The sequence below is a fragment of the Podarcis filfolensis genome (genome assembly GCF_964270895.1).
Source record: "Podarcis filfolensis genome assembly, chromosome: 15".
Taxonomy (NCBI): domain Eukaryota; kingdom Metazoa; phylum Chordata; class Lepidosauria; order Squamata; family Lacertidae; genus Podarcis; species Podarcis filfolensis.
The window spans coordinates 12,122,378-12,141,390 of NC_139618.1; the positions used below are offsets into that span (position 1 = coordinate 12,122,378).

A 19,013-nucleotide genomic window follows, 5' to 3' on the forward strand; every position below is an offset into this window, starting at 1 on the left:
ATATTAGTGGCAATTAAAACTTGGATTTCAATTCTCTTGGGAATGATTTCAATGGCATGCACTTTGGAATAAAACAAAAATTGTATTTAGTTTAGTGATTGATTAGCTGGGTTGTTGATCGTTGGTTATACTGGGGGGGGATAAAGGAATGAATTTATAAATAATTTTTTATCTTTCATACCTTTTTGGATTGATTAATTGGGTTTTCAGTGGGTATACTGAGGAAATAAATGAATTTATATTTATGAATGAATAAATGTATACTTAATACCTTTTGGAATTAATCACTTGGGTGGTTGAATGGTGGTGGGCACACTGGGGAGATGAATTTTTGCTGCCGCCTTTGATTTTTGGCACATTTGCAAATTTATTTGCGGAGGGCAAGGGGAGGGAAAAATGGGCTGTGGTACAATATGAGGAAGAGTGGATATGGAAGATAGGGACAGTAGCAAATATACTCCAGTGGATCCCCCCAAAAGGGCAGAGAGATAAGAGTTTGTTCAAATGGAAGAAGATGCTGGGATTTGGGAGCCAGTTTTCTCACACACAGCGCTCTTCCACCAAGTTGTAAACATCTCTTTTGTTAAGTGCAAGAGGCTTTCTCCCAGCGGAGGGACACCTTCGGATCCAACCTGCTATCTTTGTGTGTGTGTGTGTGTGCGCACACCAGGTAGGAGTAACCTTTGGCCCCCCCAGGGGTTGCCGAACTACAACTTCCGTCAACCCAGACCACACTTGCTGGTGCTGATGGGAGTTGTTGTTGTTAATAATAATAATAATAATAATAATAATAATAATAAATAATTCAATTTGTATACCATCCTATACCTGCAGGTCTCAGGCCGGTTACAACACAAAACCGCAATATAAAAACACGAAATTCATGACAGAAATGTAAACAACCCAATAATCCCCCCAATACATTTTAGAAGGGCACTGCATGTCAATCAGCCAAACATCTGGTTAAAAAGGACGCTTTCGCCTGGCGCCTAAAGGTGTATAATGAAGGTGCCCTGTGAACCTCCCTGGGGAGAGCATTCCACAAATGGGGAGCCACTGCAGAGAAGGCCCTGTTCTCGTGCTGCCACCCTCCATACCTCTGGCAGAGGAGGCACACAAAAGAGCTGTAGTTCTGCAATGCTGGGAGAATGAAGTGTTTCTCCCCACCTACAGAAAAACACAGATTCTACCCCCCCCTTTCTATTAAAAAATGAGCAAATGTGAATGATGGATAGATAGATCTTGCGGCGAAAAGGCTGCCGTCTTCTCACAATAAACACACATTCGTCACGTCCAACGTATTTAACTCCCAGACGAGCGAAAACGGAACCCCCGTCAAAATGTTTGCTGCTTTTGAGTCCAGTCTGCCTGAAGAAAGACAACCTACACGTCGTTATGTTTGTATAAAAGATATTTACTTCAATTATCACACCTAGGGTGCTAGTGAATTATAATAATACATCATGTGAGTTTCGTACAGTGATATTGCTTCTCCATATCATATAGGGACTGTTGTACAGTGCTGAGAACAGAACATTGTATGGCGGGCCCAAGACAGGAAGGAAATGCCGCCCCCCCTAACGGAGGGAGGCCCCCCCACTCCGTCACAGCCGGCCATATAAAACTTTTTTTTTCTTTAATAAACTTCTGAACAAGAAATAAAATGTTACAAAAGATGAAATCACAGCAACACAACGTGGGGCTTCTCAAAGCTACTTGTACAAAAAAAAAAAAAAGACACTTTTTTTGGTCAATTGGGTCTTTGTGAGGATATTTCATTAAAATCTGTGATTGTGAATATAAGAAATGAGCGTCTAAAAACATCTAAGACTTAGTGCGTTACAGGAAAATAATAATAATAATAATAATATATATATATATATATATATATATAAAATACTGCTAAAAATGTCGGACACCACAAGTACACGGGGGTAAAATGGAGCTTATCATCAATTTTTTTTTTTTAAAAAAGAAAATATTCTCAGGAAAAAAAATACACCTTTTTTTTTTGTTTCGAGTTCATTTTGTGCTGTGTTAGTAGTCAGGGCAAGTCCAAAGGTTAGCCCGATAAAATGGCAAGTAGTTATTGCACAAATGCAAAAAAATAAAAACAAAAAATAAAATCTTCAGAGCGCATGACCCGCTGGGAAGGTCTCCTGTGCAAGTCCCCAGGTTTCAATGGGACATGCACACAAGCCTCTTGAGGCGGATCGTGGCCTTGACTTAAAATTATATATATATATATGTGAAAAGGGACTTCGGGGAAGCAAACAAACAAACAAAAAATTAGGTTGCCATTTACTTTGGATTTAAAACGTCCAAATTCGCACACATGACATTCTCAGAGTGTTGTCCACAGAGCAGAACACACAGTGCCTTTTGGGCAGGGAGGGGTAGGGGGGGAGAGCGGCAGAAAACGGCTTTCGACATTGGAAATGCATAGACTATTTGGAGAAGAAAGAATAACAATTTAAAGGGGGGGGGACACACCTTTACCAAAAGCTCATTATTTTAAAAGTAGACCTTCCTTACCCCACCCGTCACCAGTCCAAACTAGCGCAAGAAAATAAAAAATAAAAAAGGAAGGGGGAAGTGGTTGGGTTTGGCTGGGGGCACGATCCACCAGGACCTCCTCCTTGCTCTCCAGAAGTTTACCAGACATGTTCCCACACGACTCCTGTTCATTTTGATCCTGTGCAGCTGGCTCATGCCCAAAGACCCTTCAAGGGGGCTGCTTGCTCCCAGAGAGGTGATGCACCAATTTGCTTCGGAGACTGAGGAAGGGCAGGGGTGGCATTCAGGGCTAGTCCTACTCAAAGTAGACCCACCGAAGTGAATGGATGTGAGTAACTATCGTTTGGCAAGCTCAAAGGGTCTACTCGGAACAGGACCTAGTTGAAAACAACCCCGGAGCTCCCTGGAATCACCCCACGGGTTTGCTAAATGAGTGGCAAGCCTTCTTCTGCACAGTAACGGGGCTTTTTAAAAACAAAAAAAGCAACTTTCCCCCCTTCATTTTCTTTGTTTCTGCATAAGCTGCTGCCTCTGGTATTACCTCCTCAAAGAACAGTTGCACGCCATACCACTCAACTGTGTTCATCATTACAAATGGGCAGAGAAAGAATCCATAGCTGTCAACTTTCCCCTTTCCTTGCAAGGAATCCTATTCGGAATTAGGGAATTTCCTTTTCAAAAAGGGAAACGTTGACAGCTATGAAAGAATCCCCCTCAGACCTGGCCCAATTAGGCAGGTTGGTACAACACCACAAAATGTACAATTATTTACTGTCTCCTTGTATTTTGACCATCATCAAGTGAGGGAGGTGGGGGAGTGAGAGAAGAGGAGAGGCAACGTTCGGATTTTTGCCTCAGGCGCCAAAACTTATTGGGCCTTTTCGGCCTCTATGGGTGGGGTCTCGTGTTCTCATCTCCACTCCCTCACCTGAACAGCCCAGAGAATCAATTTCTAGACAAACCCAAAAGCAGGTTGAAATGCAAAGTTGACAGCTGCATGGCTCACGCCATCCTTAACCCTCGCCTGAAAGTTTTCAAACGGAGCACGTGTATAGTCATATTCCACGCCAAGCTGCTTTTTAGTCTACTTCTGGAGAGTTACTATGGCACATGGGGCCTGGTGCAGAGGCAATGGAAGGAGCAGAAGTTTCTTTTAAACACTCCCCCCTCCAAAAAAACAAAACCACACCCCTGGGGTGACACGTCACTCATAGCATCACCAAAGTCAACACGCTCCGCGCTGCCAGATGTTAGCATGCGATGGGTATTCTCACATAGCAGAAACAGACCTTGCCATTTTAAATTTGGAAAAGACGCACTCAGGTGAAAGAGGAACCTTGCTGAGGAAAGCAGTCTCTTGGCTGAAAATACTTTGCTAGAAATGGCAATGAACTTTGGGAACAGCAAAAAAATGCCTCTTCACGGACCCATTCAACAGACTCAAGGAGGCTCAGAGCGCTTTGTGCATTTGCTTCTTTCCTTGCCCTCCCCGCCCAAAGCTGCGTGCTTCTAAACTCTCAAAGCGGAAGATCTTTAAATTAAAAACGATTTTATACACATTTACAAAGTATCCAGAATATACAAAGGAATGATATGAGTCCTGGCTGACCACCTGAGGTGCAAGTCAAGCCGCGCAGCCACTCGCTTGGGGCAACATTGCACGCACGAGTCACGCAACTGTGTACACTTGGGACAGATATGTGAGCATGGCTGTTGCAGTTTTATGCAGGAAGCTCTGGAAAGCACTTTGGGAAATAATAATAATAATAATCTCATTACATGTAGGAAAGGCTCAATGTTTGTGCGAGTTTTCGGGATGAAACAAAAGATATGATATGCTCCTGGTGCAGTTGATTAACAGAACCACTTCACAGATAAGTGCTGATGATGATGACTAAAGAGGCAGAAAAGCAGATGTTTTCCATTTGTTTTTAACAAGTCCCAGTTAAACTGGAATGAACTTATTGTTAAGTCCCTTTTCCCAAGAGACTAAGAACGAGATGCTTCAGTGCCTTTAAAGGTTGCATAAGACAGGGCGGGTATCGAAGTGGGTGGGGTGGGATGTTTGAGCCACTAAGTGCCTAGCAGATAACTTGCATGATTGTGTCTATCAGGTAGAATAATAGGATTGCAGAGTTGGAAGGGACCCTGAGGGCCATCTAGTCCAACCCCCTGCAAAGTCGTAACTTTGTCTGTCCTGTCATAGCTAGGCTGTGCAAAAGGGCCGCTGCAGAAGTACAATTTGGCAGGGGATGTCCGCAACACATGTCTGCTCCCCAAATGGAGGCAGAGTTATGTAAAATTGAAATTTGGTAATTACCACTTCGACAGATTGTAGTTACTGGTCTTCAAATCCATTGATGACCGGCTTGGAGGAGTGTTTTGCAGTCACAAACGTAAGAGGACAGATGATTATGATGCTTTACCAAAGGGAAACAAAATTGTGGCATGCAAGCAACCACGTGGCAAACCTTTCCTGTGTATCATTGTGCCAAGGAACGAGGCAAATCTATCCACCCCTGTAAATGCCTAATAACAATAATAATTTAAAAAGCGGAGTGCAAAAAATTCTCCCTTGTTGCTTGGTAGGACAATGTCTTACCAAGTGGTTACATTGCAAACTGTGGGACATAACTAGTGCTGGTGCCTGGCTATTTCGCACTGTAGGCAAGGTTATTTTGTGCCATAGGCAACGTAAACTATTTGCATTGCCCTCCCAAAATTAACTTGCAATTTTCAAAAGCAGGTGTCTTGTAGGAATGACATTCTTGAAAGATTATCAGAAATTTTAAGATATCACAAAAACTAATCTGTATAAAACTGTGCTCCTCAAAGGTCAGTACTGTGTCCCTCTGAGTAGTTGGCCTAATGAGACTACCAGCCTTTTTGTAACCACTTGGTAAACGGTCATATACTCAGTGTTCCTAATACGATGCCACAATTCCACCTGTAATTTCACCAATTATGGATGCCACAATTCTATCAAAGAGGCTACTGCCAGACTCTTCAAAGACAGAGGAGCTCATATTTGCTCACATAACACGTTCCATACAGGTTAGCTCCCTACAAACAAATATTTCTTATTGCACAAAGATTTAATGCATGCTATTAAGTGCTTTAGAAAAATTAGTGCCCCAACAACCCAGATTTCTGCATTTTTCTTAATGGATCCTGAGTAGATAGGTATTCTCTGATATGTGCTGAAATCCAAATCTGTATCATCTAGACTGAGAATGTGTAAGAGTTATGCTTGTTAAATTGTTAAAAACTGGGGGTGGGGGAATATAATAAAAAAAGGAAAGGAAAGGAAATCCAAATCACTGGTTAATTTCAGGTTAGAAGAAGCTCACAAATGCAAGTTTGTGAAAGATGTAAATGACAGCAGAATTTAGGACTTTGGACAAAGGAAACAAATCGCAAAGCAAAACACAAACTTTCATCTAAATCTCCTAAATAAAGCTCAATATATCTGAGAATTATAAAACAGTGTGTATGAATAACCATTTCCCTTCTCTAGTAAACTTGGTTACTTAAATATAGCAAACAACTTTAAAAATGGGGAATACACAACCCTAATTTATTTTTTGAGGGGGCATGCTTTCGTTTTTCTCCATCATAATAGACCATGAACGAAATGCATGATGATGATTTGCTTTCTTAAAGCCATGAATTTTAAAGCTTATCTCAGCCCTACTGGAATCAAGGAGACACCTTGAACAGCTTGTTGTATGCAGGCTCAGTATTTTGTAAGACCATGCTTGCCTCCACCTTCCAAATCTCTGGAGAGCAGAAACTCACAGGAGATTCCCTCTTTGTTCAGCAAGATGTCCAGCATGGACTCCTCATGTGCACAATTCCAACAGAGGGGCATCCATACATACACACACATTTTGTGTATGTGAAGCTGTCTCTCTCACCGAAGAGACCAGGGGAGCTGGTTCAAGCATGACTTCTGTGTGTGCCCCAGTGCACAATGAATCCCTTGCAGGCATGAGTACTTGGTGTGTGCAACTGTGAGGAATAACTGGATCAGGGTGATGGGGTGTTAAAATGATGGAGGAAAGACTGCTATCCTGCACACAGGTGATGCATGCACAGCTACAAGCAGCATAGTGACATGCTAAGGCAGGGAGGGAAAGGTCAGCTTCAACAACCGAGGCCTTAAAATATGCAACCTTTCCCCCTTCGTGGTTACAAAACCCGCATGGCTGCTGGTTATTGCAGAAGGAATCAGCACTCTAAGCATTCCAGTGTCCGTTGGTGACATTTTAAAGCTTGGCCTCCTGTCCGTGCTCTGACATTATCCAGTTGGATGCTGCCAATGCCAGAGGTACAGACGTCCTACATACATAGTAACTTCTGCAGAATATACTTCGAAAACCAAACCCCATAATGCTTATTCCGCATGTGTGGCTACAAAGACAACGGGTAAGCAGGCAAATGCATTTGAATCTTCACTGCATCGTTGCTAATGCAGCAAAATTTAACTGCAAGCTTTAACGATTATGTTATTGAACAGTACAATCCTATGCAAGTCTACTCATAAGTAAACCATGCTGACTTCAACAGGGCTTTCTACCAGGTAATTGCAGCTTAAGGCAGATTTCATTGGAAGCAAGGCTCACTAGACATGTTTGGCTGAACAACAGTAGCAACTTTCTGAAGGTAAGAGCTGTTTAATAGTGGAAGACTCCCTCTGAAGGTGTTGGAAGTTCCTTGGAAGTTTTTAAGCAGAGGTTGGGTGGCCACCTGTCATGGATGCTTTAGTTGAGATTCCTGCATACAGGGGGATGGACAAAATGACCCTCGGGACCCCTTTTAACTCTATGATTCTATGATTTCTGAGTAAGCATGCACAGCACTAAAAGGCTTTTGCTACTGATATTAGTGGCAGCTTTCGTTTAATTGTGTTATCTCCAAAAAGCACCTGTAACATGCAAATTGATGTAACTGATTAAAAAGGCAGGTGGTTACTCTAGCATATGGGTATGGGACCAGTGGCCATGCAGATGTTCTTGGACTCCAACTGATATCCGCCCCAGGTAGCATGGGCAGTGGTGATGGGAGTTGAGAGTCCAGGAATATCTCGCAGGTTCCCCACCTCTGATACCCCTAGAAATTGCAGAGTGACTGCAAAGGACAAGGTACCTTAAAAGATGGTGGCACAAGTGGCTGGCAGGCTGCAGGCAACTTCACATGCTCATATAAGAAAATGCATGCCACCACGCTGCAAATTAAAGGTGCCCCCAGGCACTTGTGTTTATTTCAGCAGTTTCATAACAGAGTGGAAAATGAAGATGGGCAGTCCTGACAGGAAGTGGGCTGGCCGTTATCAAAGATATATGCCCTGTTCTTCACAACTATATCCAGATTTTGCTATGCACAGGTTGTGCAAAAGCCTCTCTTGTTTGATAAAAAGCACTGCATGTTTTCAAGCTGTTGAAGATTCTTATTCAGGCTGTGTGCCCAAGAAGTGGAACAGTTTGTGCATTGACCAGGTTTAACTGCTGGCCATTCAAGGCTGTTCAAAGACCTACATTTTGGGCAAGTTGTGTTGATCCCAGCCATGTTCATCTGGAGTTGTTTGAGGAAGTAGGTTGTATAATGAATCTGCTTTTTAAAAGGTAAGTAAATGGATGAACCCTGCAAGAATGACACGAGTTAGGCAACTCCTTCTATATGCACTCAGAAATGATCCATGCAATTAAATACATTATGTTTTCACCAGAGTAACAAGGATGGCAAACTGATTAATGGGTTTAAGTAAATGAATATTTTTGAATTTAGCCAATTCATTTCCAATTAAAACAGGATGTCTTGAGTATTTCGGTAATGACTGTTGACTAAAGTTAAGACACGCTATTGCTCTGAAAACTATTTGAAGCATATGTGCTCCCGCTGCTGGCTTCCACGCATGCTTATCAAGGGCCTTTGTGGAAATCTTAATACATAAATGAGAGATGCCCTTGAGCACATGGAGCCCGCATATATGGGACTCCCAATATCCTGTTCCTTGCAGTTGTGAAGACTGTGAACTGCATGATACGCAGAGAGTTTGTAGCAGATCCAGGAGTACAGGCTTCCCTTCCATGACTAAAAAAAAATAATGATTTCTTTTGGGGGGGGGTGTCTAGTTTTTAAATGAATTAAACTAATTAATTTATTCCATTATGAAACTTATTACTTCAACAATTTCAGCCCTAGGTGCTAGCCACTTTTAAGTGTGCTTGTGCAATACTTTTTTAAGATGCAAAGGTCCACAATTAATCTTTACAGTGGGCTGCAATGTCAGTGGTTGGGCTCACAGAATGCCTTGGGATTCTTCTTCAGTGGAGTGCTAGACTATGCATTCAGATCACAAGTCACGAAAAGAAGTGACTCATTGGACCAGACTGAAGCCTATGTATTTGTGCTCAGAAGCCAGCACTCATGGTCCAGTGGGACTCACTCCCAGCCTTTGGGCATATAGGATTATATAGACCTGGGAGTGGAGTTTACTTAAGTGGCAGCCTCCATTAGAGAAAGGACAAGAAAGGAAAGCAAACATGCAATGATGAGCATGTCACCCCTTCCGAGGCTGACATTTACGCAGAGGGATTGCTTAACGTGCCATGGAAAGCAATAACACCTCAGAAAACGGAAGCAAACATGATGTAAGGTGGCAACTAAAATATTTAGCATTCTGCGTAGGATGGGAGGAATTTTGGTTTCACTACAAATGGTGGCAAACGGCTACTAGATCAATGCACCAGCAAGTTAATTGCATTAAAAAGTCCCAGCAATGTACATCTGAGTTATAAAGAACCTAATTTCTTTAAAAGTCCCAACAACTGGGTGTGGGGCTTAAAAGCATCACCCCACTACTTTATTTCAACGGATTGTTTCCACGCGATATAATTAAGTGCTTAGTGGTGCCTGAAACATAAGGCACCAGCAATCTGCTAGTCCTGTGGAGGGAATAGAGGTAGCTTTGTCCATTGGTGTTAGGCTCCTCCTCCTCCTCCTCTCATAACTAACCTTAGAGATAGAAGACCTCCTGGATGTACTCCACAGGAAGTTCTAGTCCACAGGAGACCGACCAGGAGAGCTGTTCTCCTGGTACAGGCCTGGCCAGTGTTCCCAACGTAGCTGGCCTGGGGCGCATTTAGCACTATCCAGAACACAAGGGGTTGGATGCATAGAACTGTGAGCAGGAGGAGGGAGAGTAGCTAGCACTGGTCCACAAACTGTTTAAGCAAGTGCTGTGATAGTGTCCACAGCAGTTCCTGAGCCCCTTGCTTGTGTGCAAAGCTAGTTCTGCACTGCTTTGCCTTTCTTGCTCCAGGAATCATTCTTTGAGCTGGGGGCACCTACTAGGCAGGGCACCCATCCGATTCAACCCAGTATGGTTGGCAATGGCACCTAGCACCCTCCCACCCTAAGGAGCCTCCCTCTTTTGTCTTCAAGGTTATATAACTATGAGTAGGATGAGAAGGCCAAATTGGAAATGATAGGTCCTAATAATAAGAATAAAAGCATGCATTGCTGATGTTGACAATTTCTTGCATTTGCTCAGAAAGTATCTGAACTCAAGGTGATTCTGCTCCAGGCAGAGTCTCACACAATCCAATACATTTCTTGGAAAGCAAGGGAGTGGGGTAGAGAAATATTTTAGTTCTAAGCAGTGGTGTGGCATCAGCTAACCGGCTTCAACAGGGTTCCAAGGGCATCTAAGTGGTCATGGAGGTGACTTAAGGGACATCATTAAGGAGGTGTGAACACCATTCTACCAGCCATCACTCTCTGGTGCTCAGAAAGGTTCTCAACTGCAGCCCAAGACTCTGAAACAAAACAACTTCCACGGGTGCTTTCCTAAGGATTTCCCCAACTCTGAACTGCCAAAATTTGACAGTATTGGGGGCTTTTGAAATGGAGCATGAGAGACAGAACTGCTGAGTGTCCTCTGACTGCTGCAATGCTAGTAGAGAATACTTTTAAAAACGAAGCAGCTCTCTGTGATGTTATTCTGCTAATACTTCTTTTCTTTTTCTTTATCTGATTTGATTAACACTGAAGCTAAGAGAGAGATTTATTTGCTGTTCAGTTTTTCTTTCAGAAGTACGCACACAAAAAAGGAGCGGGGGAATCCTTTTAAATTGCAAGGGCATCTATCACATATTTTATGAAGCATATTATTCTCTCAACAGCCACACACACAAAAGACAGGAGTGCAACTCTAAGGACCACCTTTCTTATTTTGGAGCTCCTTCGATCTAAAGGTAGGGAGTGGCTTTTAACAAAGATGTATAGTCAAAATGCAACTGGAATGGAGGTTAAAAGTAATTTGCCCTGCAACTGTTCCTCTGGGAGGTTTACCCACTTCTTCATCAGGAGCTGTGTACTGATTAATTTGTCTTTTAAAAATATCCAAGGGTTGTGTTTTAATTGCAGTTTATCAAAATTATCAACCTCAAGTTTAGAAATTTCTAACTTTTATCGCTTGCCAGCTAGCAAGGCATTTGAGAAGGTGTTTGCGGAAATGGGCTCTTCCAGGCCTCATTCCAGGCAAACACAGGAAGAGCTGGGCCAGTCTGCACCTCTTCTAAGGAGGTGTCAGTAATTAGGGGTCCAACTATGGTTCTTTGATGATGCTTAGAACCAAAGAGGTACTAAATTTCCCACAGCGTTCTTCCTGATGTCCTCACACCCCTTATGCGGAACCCTGTTAAGTCAGCTGCCTACCTGCAAGAATACTATTTCTTGGCTTAAGCTTAAGAGACTGATTCTCTATGAAATTGAATATCAATATACGTATCAAGGCTTTGAGATGAGACCGCTGAAGAAGCCCGGAAAACTACCTTGGGAGTGTGCTACCTGCCTACCTGCAAGAAGGCAAGTTAGCTTGATCTTTCAGGGCTGCAGGTTAGTGCTCCTCCTCTGAGATAAATTTACTTGCAAGTCAGTGCCAGCATGCTTTGGAAACGTGGGTCAATACGACAGTTGACAAATAGTACCAAACATTCTGTGAAGGGCTCTGGGTGCGGAATCCGTCCCCTTTGGTGCTGTGATTAAAGCTACAGTCCAATGCACACTTCCTTGGGAGCAAGTCCAGGTCTGGCTCAATACATTTCGTGGTGTGGGGAGGACAAGGTGGTGCACCTCCCAACCTTTCCAAGCACGGAAGTTTTGCCCAGTCAGCTGCATCTTTCTTCAACACTGGCAATGGGGAGGCACCCTCTCATAGAATCAGAGTTGGAAGGGGACAGCTTTGGAGACACGGGTCAGGTTGCATGGTACACAAAACTTGCTGCTGCTGCTCTCCTTCTCCTAGCTTCTGCTGCCCAGGGTAGTTGCCACACTCTATCTAATGGTAGGGCCGGCTCTGGGCCAAGTCACATTGAAGTCAGCGGCACTTACTTTTGATAAAGCATTCATAGGATCAGCTCATTTCCACAAACTCAGAACCCAAAGCTGCTCTGCCCTCTCTCATCAGGACTGCTAAATGCTCCACCACAGGCATGTTATTAAAAGTTGTCTATGCATACAGCGTAGAAATTTCATTTGTGGAAATGAACAGAGAATTTGGAAGCAAAGTAGAGCTGTGAAGAATTTCATGAGGCCAGTTATACACAGCTCTATTTCTCCAAAAAGCATTTGCAAAGAGGGCTTCATTTGGCCTTCCCCCCCTACACGGGTGAGAAGAAAATTTTCCCTCCCCCAGAAAAACAGCACCTGAAAAAGCCTTCCTTTTAGGTGAATTTCACCCACTTGGAAAGAAAGGGCCATGAAGGCAGTGGTGGGTGTTCATGCTCCCCTGCTGGACGCCTTCTAGGACTGTACAATGCCTTGTTGGCAAACTGGAATTATTCTCAGTAGTGCGATGTGGCTTACTAAGTAGTGTGAGCTGCCGTCTTCACCTTTGGGGCTCCCACGTTGCACAATAATCCATGCAATACCCGACGAATCGTGTCAACGATTCTGGATGGGCTCTGGGCATAGCCTTAGTTCATGTGGGACATTAGCCAAGGCTGCAGACTTGCATGAATAGTGCTGCCTTTTCAAGGAAACTTGCCTGCTATAATTGGTATTCTCAACGTAGATTCCCCCAAGGGCAGGGTTTTCTCTAGCACAGGTTGGAAATGTGCTTCCTCACTGAGCTATGGCTCTTCTGTTAAAATTCTCTAGAATATTTTCCTGTGGTTTTTGGGGGGGGGTGGGGGTGGGGGGCTGGCAGAGAACTACTGCATGGCAGTAGGCTTCAGCCATAAAAAAAATTGCCAGGAGTTTGCTGTAAAAGAAAGTATTGGGGAAAGCGCCTATGCATGAGGTGCTGTACACTACAGAACTACACTTGCTGAAATGTGACCTCTTAATGTAGTTTTTCACCACCGTGACTAACAACTACTGGTTTGTAATCCTTTGCGCTGCACTGAACTTGCCAACCAGGGGCCGTTATGCTAGATTTCCCAAGACTGAAAACCGGATTGCAAATGGCACACCTCGCCAGGACCCAAATCCAACCAAGCCCAGTTGAGAACTAATTGGAAAAGCCAGCCAAAACCTTCTTGCCAATGACACAAGAATCAGATTTTGGATGGAGAAGGCCTTGCACAGATGATTCTGTGAGTCCATGCCAGCCTTTCCCTTCGAAGCCAAAACAGAAATGATGGAAGGAACCAAAATGACAATACAGTGCCAAATATATACTGAAATCTCAAGCGCTTTCCTGCTTCAAATTTGCAGCTGCTGGCAGAGCGGCAACATCTTCTTTGATTTGGCCTAAGAGTGCTTCAGTTCTGTGAATAAGGGTCCCTGCAATGAACCACCTGCCCTAAAGCAAGCTTTGCTTCTAGATTTTACACGAGACAGATCTGCTTGGGCCTAGGGAGGAAAAAAGGAAAGAGAAGGTTACACAATATTTACGATATGCTCCACAGGCACCAGGGTGGGGAGGGGAGGAGAAGCACAGCACATGAAAGACAACCAGAATTCTGTTATTTCAAGGCACTTCAATATTGCTTATCAAGATGGGTGGCAGAACTCTGACTGCTCGGCTGGGGCATGCTCTAAACCACACAAGTAACAACGTTATGGGATGCAGGTTTCCATGGGGAGACATCAAATCATGGGGCCCTGACGGCGGCAAGCATCCTCATATCTATCTGGGAGGGGAGGAAACATCAGAACGGGAGATCTATTGCTGTAAGAAAAGATACAAACATCTGAAGGCAAGAACTGATTCCTTCATCGACTCAGACGCTTGGCCCTGATAAAAGTGAAGATGGGTAAGCTGACAGGAAGATTTGAGAAAGAGAGGCAGATCCTGTTTGGAGAAGCAAGTGGAGAATTCTCACGGTAGATACTGAGCAACCCCTTAGTCACGAGTCCCACTCTGATATGCTCACGCAAAATTCCATGCATATGTTAAGAGCCGCTGTACCACGGCCTTCATGTATGTGCCAAGAGCAGAAGGTTTATCTGCTAGGAAAGGGTGATTATGCCTACGTCAAGAATCACCAGCGCTTATTTACTTCTCCAGATTTTCTTCTGGAACAGCTGGGCTTTCTCTGCTGCCCAGATTCTCGTATCAGCCACAATTTTTGCAAATACGTCTCCTCAGATCATCATGGAACAAACCAAGAGCTGTCGGTGGACCTCAAGCTCCAACATTCGGACCCTCTAAACAGTTATGAAATTATAAAATTAACAGCAAGAAGTGGTCAAAGCAAACCTGCCTTGCAGCCTCCTAGAGCCTTTGTCCTGGGCCATGAAAAGGCATTTTTTTCTTTTAAAGCTACCAAACATTTAAATTTGTGAAGATCTGAACTAAGTGCTGCTGTCAATTCTTGAAAAGAGACTGCAAAATACACAATTGCCTTAAAAAAAAAAAAAACACATGCAAGGAAGGTGGTTTCACATCTTGTAGCCCCTCCCCCATATCAATTACTAATGAACTTCAAGCATGTTGAGGTGTAATGTTGGGAACACATTTTTAAAACTCAGAATACCTTTCCCCCTGCCCCCCTCTCCATATCACAAAGAAAAAATATTAATTAGAACTTAAGAAGCAATGAATGCACCATTAAAGTGTCATCAAAAGATGTTGACCTAAGACAAAGTTTTCCATGATACACAATACGGACCCCAAAAAATGAAAGAAAAGAAAAGAAAAAGTCTGTCAATAATATACAGTATGACAACTACATCTTGTAAATTATACCCAATACTGCCGGCAGTCTATCCCTCTAAAGAATATTTGCCCCCTTTCATCCCTAACAATCAGATAATAAAATACAGCACCTATAAATAAGCAAAAATAATATATATATACCGAAATCGTTCTATCGTTAGTTTTAAAGATATGGCAATAAAGGAGTCTAAATCAGCAAACTTGTAGAAGCCGTAACTGATAAAACAGCTTATTGAAAAAAGGTGGCAGTAATGCACTCTATGCGTGCAAGAAGTACGTAAGAAAATACAGACGTATAAAATTGCACACACACTCACGCACACACTCGGCTTTCCACACGGCTCTATGCTCACGCATATACACATAGACAACAGGAGGCGTCAGAGACAATTTGGAAATTTGATTTTGTACTTTGATCGGCCTTGCAGCTTTTGCAAAACAAAGTGGAAGAGCTGACAACTGCGACGGGCGCCATGCTTCTGCACATGTTTTGGTTAGGTGTTCCGTGGTTTACGTTGTGATTACCGAACGCCACGGGCTCCTCCTGCAAGCCTTTCCTCTTTTTGTTAATGAGGACACCCCCCGCCATAAAAGGATGGTGATAATAATAGTGATAATCCCACAACTGAAACTTAAGAGAGAAATCAGTGCTTGCTGTGGGACCACAGCCAGTGATTAACCAATTAGTTAAGGGTGCTGAAAGGTCCTTTTCTATCTTAGTGGGATGTGAGAACAAGAAAGTGCCCAGTGACTGATCTCACCGCCTGCCATCAAGACAGCTCATTGTCAGTCAGGAGTGGGGAACCCATCGCCCTTCAGATGTTGCTGGACTCCGACTCCCATCAGCCCCAGCTGGCATGGTCAATGGACAGGGTTGGTGGGAGTTGTAGTCAAACATCAACTCAAGGGCCACAGGCTCCCCACTCATGTTCTAAGTGCTTCTCACTGCAAGATGCACCTCCACTCTTCCCAAAGTGGTATCAGCCAAACGCTTCCATCTTTCTAGTCAACACCACCACCCCGCCAAGGTCCTATGTATAACGTAGGCTCATTATGACACCCACCTGTCTGCAACCAAGTGAGCTAATTTCTTTCAAAAGCTGGTGGTTCTTTTCCCATAGGGCACAAGTGACTAATGTAGGCATGTGTGACTAGGCAGGCTGAGGACTTGTAACTGATTTGCAAGGCTGGCATGACGCAATTCAAACTGATCCGATCAAGTACCCATTCCAAGCTGTCTCCCACACCTCCTAGAAATGAGGTCTGATCTGCGTGCTCTGTGGTTAGAGGTTAAAAAGCAGATTATAAAATACCTAGATTTCAGATTTTTTTTTTCCAGATTTCTTCCTTTTTCTGTCCTGATTTGGCCTAAAATGGAGTGTATTAAACAAATCCCAGCCCATAAAGAGACCAGAATTGGTTAAAGCTATGAAACGATGTGCACTACAAGTCAATTTTCTATTCCACTTTACAAGAAAAACACTGAAGTCAGCTACCACAAATTAAGATATTTTCCTGATGTGACTTTTCTCTTTTGTTTAAAAAATACGAGGAGTAAATGTGTATTTTTTTTAAATCCCAAGTTTTAAACAATATTCTTTTCTTGAAAATATTTAGGAATTCAAACTAGTGTGTTTAGAGTCGGGTTGACTGTGCAATCTCTTAGTGGCAACTGAACAGCTACAAAAAACCTTTTTTTCTTTTTCTCAAAAAATCTCCCCTTCCATCTTTTTTCGGTTTTCCTGCTTAAAGAAGATAATAGTGTATTATTATCGCTCTGTTTAGCCATTAGATGGCGGATAAAAAGCCCCCCTTTTAAATATGTGGGTTTAATTTTTTTTCTTCTTCTTGTTTGTATATAATTTTTTTTTTTTTAGTTTTAAAGCCCACACCAAAGAGGAGGGCAGAAGGCAAAAGCTGTATGAGTTTTTTTTTCTTCCCCAGAAACTGTGGAAAATCACTTTAGGGCAATTAATAGAAACACTTCGGGGTACAAAAAGCTCGACTACACATTTTCAGTTTTCGTCCTTGAAAACACAAACATAAAACTGGGCTGAAACGCTCCTTTCATTCTCTATATGCACCTTGGCCTATGGCATTTTTGCCCCGTGGCCTGCAGGGCTGTAAGTGCGGGACACAATTAAAACCAGAAGAGGTCCAAGTGTTTTTTTGTGTGTGTGTTTTTGTTTTTTGTGTTTTACTTCCCCAGCTCCTCAGAGTTGGGTGAGCTTAATCTCAAAACTCCCACTCCACGGGCTCCTCTCGACTTGCGGCCTTCTCTAGGCGGTGGATTATGCTGTTCAAATTCGCTGCCTTCTTTTTCCTCAAGGTGTTGTCCCGCGTGTTCTTCGAGCAAACCGCCTCGGAGAAGCCGAACAGGGTCTGGAGGGAGTTGGTGGCTGGCGTGGAGCTGGTACTTGGCACAATGGGAATTTTCTCCACACGTTCCCCTGCGGCCTTGCAGGAGCTCTCCCCTGCAAGGAGCGAGGTGGAGGCAGCTGAGGTAGAGGCATCCTCTTCTGGAGCAGAGTTTGGCGTCGTCTCCAGAGTTTCTCCTGAATGTAGGGAGCCCGGCGGAGAACTCGGACGCGGCGCTCGGAGCCTCCCCTCGTCGTCAGTGTCGTCCAGGCTCTCCGCCCCCAAGTGGAATGTCTCCGTTTTCTCCGAAGATCCGGCGTCTCGCAGTGCCTCTTCCCCTGCATCGAAAGCTGACGCTGCTCGCTCTCCCTGAGACTTTGTGGTTGTGTTGCTGCTGTACTCGTCGGCTTCCAGGCGGCTTCCCGGCTTCCCGTCGGGTGGGCCCTCCGTGTCCACCCCATCACAACTGTCTCCTTCGGAGCTGTGAACTGCCCGGCTGCTTCTGGCCGAAGGAGAGTCGCTGGAGCCAGCCTGGCTCTGGCCTCCCGCTTGGATCTCTTCGATAAAGAGCTCTCGGCGAATGCGAGACCTGGGCGGGGAGAGAGAAAGTGTAAGTGGGAGGGGAAGACGGTGTCAAGACGGTCATTGATATGTCAGTAATGTAAGTTATGGTGATAGTAGTAGTAGTAATAATAATAATAATAATAATAATAATAATAATAATAATAATTTATTATTTATACCCCGCCCATGTGGCTGGGTTTCCCCAGCCACTCTGGGAAGCTCCCAACAGAATATTAAAAACATGATAAAACATCAAACATTAAAAACTTCCCTAAACAGGGCTGCCTTCAGATGTCTTAGAAAAGTCAGGTAGTTGTTTATTTCCTCGATATCTGATGGGAGGGCGTTCCACAGGGAGGGGGGCCACTACCGAGAAGGCCCTCTGCCTGGTTCCCTGTAACCTCACTTCTCGCAGGGAGGGATCTGCCAGAAGACCCTCGGAGCTGGACCTCAGTGTCCAGGCAGAACAACTGGAGACGCTCCTTCATGAATACAGGGCTGAGACCATTTAGGGTTTTAAAAGGTCAGCACCAAGGCTTTAAATTGTGCTCAGAAACGTACTGGGAGCCAATGTAGGTCTTGATACAACACTAATTATCTTTATAACATTTTCCACTCCTCAAGGAACTAAGAATTCAAGAAGAGCCTCCTGGATCAGGCCAATGGCCCATCTAGTCCAGCATCCTGTTCTCACAGTGGCCAACCAGATGCCCCCAAGGGAACCCCCCAAGCAGGAGCCAAGCACAAGCCCTCTTGCAAGCAGGAGGTCCCAGATTCAATCCCCGGCATCTCTACAGAATCTTGCCTGAAATCCTGGAGAGCTGCTGCCAGTCAGTGTAGACAATACTGAGCTAGATGAGACAATAGTCTGGCTCCGTATAAGGCAGCTTCCTATGTTGCGTTTCATTAAAAAAACATCAAATCCTTTAAGAGGAATGGTGGAATAGAAACTCTGATACTCCTCCTCCTGCTGCTACTACTACTACAACAACAACAACAGATTAACCATAATCTCTTGCTCATCCCTCTCAAAAAATTCAGTCCCACCTGATTTCAAACTAGAAATATACACAGTGGGATGTTCCCATGATGCACAGCTCTAATAAATAGGCACTGGGAGCAAGTGGATTGAGGGTGGCTCCTTTCCATTTGCTCTGCTAAGGAGCTTACCAGGGGCATCTGTTTGGCCAAATTCTGGACCACTAGGCGCCACGCCCCCACAGATGGCATGCCACACCCCCGGGACGCGTGCCAGCCACGCCCCCGCCTGCTCTCTGCCCCCTGGTGCCGGAGCATGAAGCTCTGCCACTGGGGGGGGGGGTGCATTTCATAATTGGGATGCCATTTCTGAGAAGTCCCTCTGGTGCAGTCACAGACCCCCAAGATTCACTCAGTGACAGAACTA

At 44.1% G+C, this 19,013-nt stretch overlaps 1 protein-coding gene and 1 long non-coding RNA gene across 16 annotated transcripts in view; one reads left to right on the forward strand and one right to left on the reverse strand.

Annotated features, from left to right (window-relative positions):
• Positions 1–19,013, forward strand: part of LOC310750251 — a 345,492-nt gene that overhangs the window by 22,540 nt on the left and 303,939 nt on the right. The window lies entirely within an intron of this gene.
• CUX1 (cut like homeobox 1) overlaps positions 1–19,013 on the reverse strand; it is a 256,957-nt gene that overhangs the window by 16,699 nt on the left and 221,245 nt on the right. For 14 of the 15 annotated variants that reach the window (XM_083587395.1, XM_083587392.1, XM_083587393.1 and 11 more), the window contains one exon: positions 1,394–17,633. The exons of the other annotated variant lie outside the window; for it this stretch is intronic. In XM_083587395.1, the coding sequence (XP_083443521.1) occupies positions 16,922–17,633 (712 nt within the window). In that variant the 3' untranslated portion in view covers positions 1,394–16,921. Of the gene's footprint in view, positions 1–1,393; positions 17,634–19,013 lie in introns of those variants that run through there. 15 annotated transcript variants of the gene reach the window in all.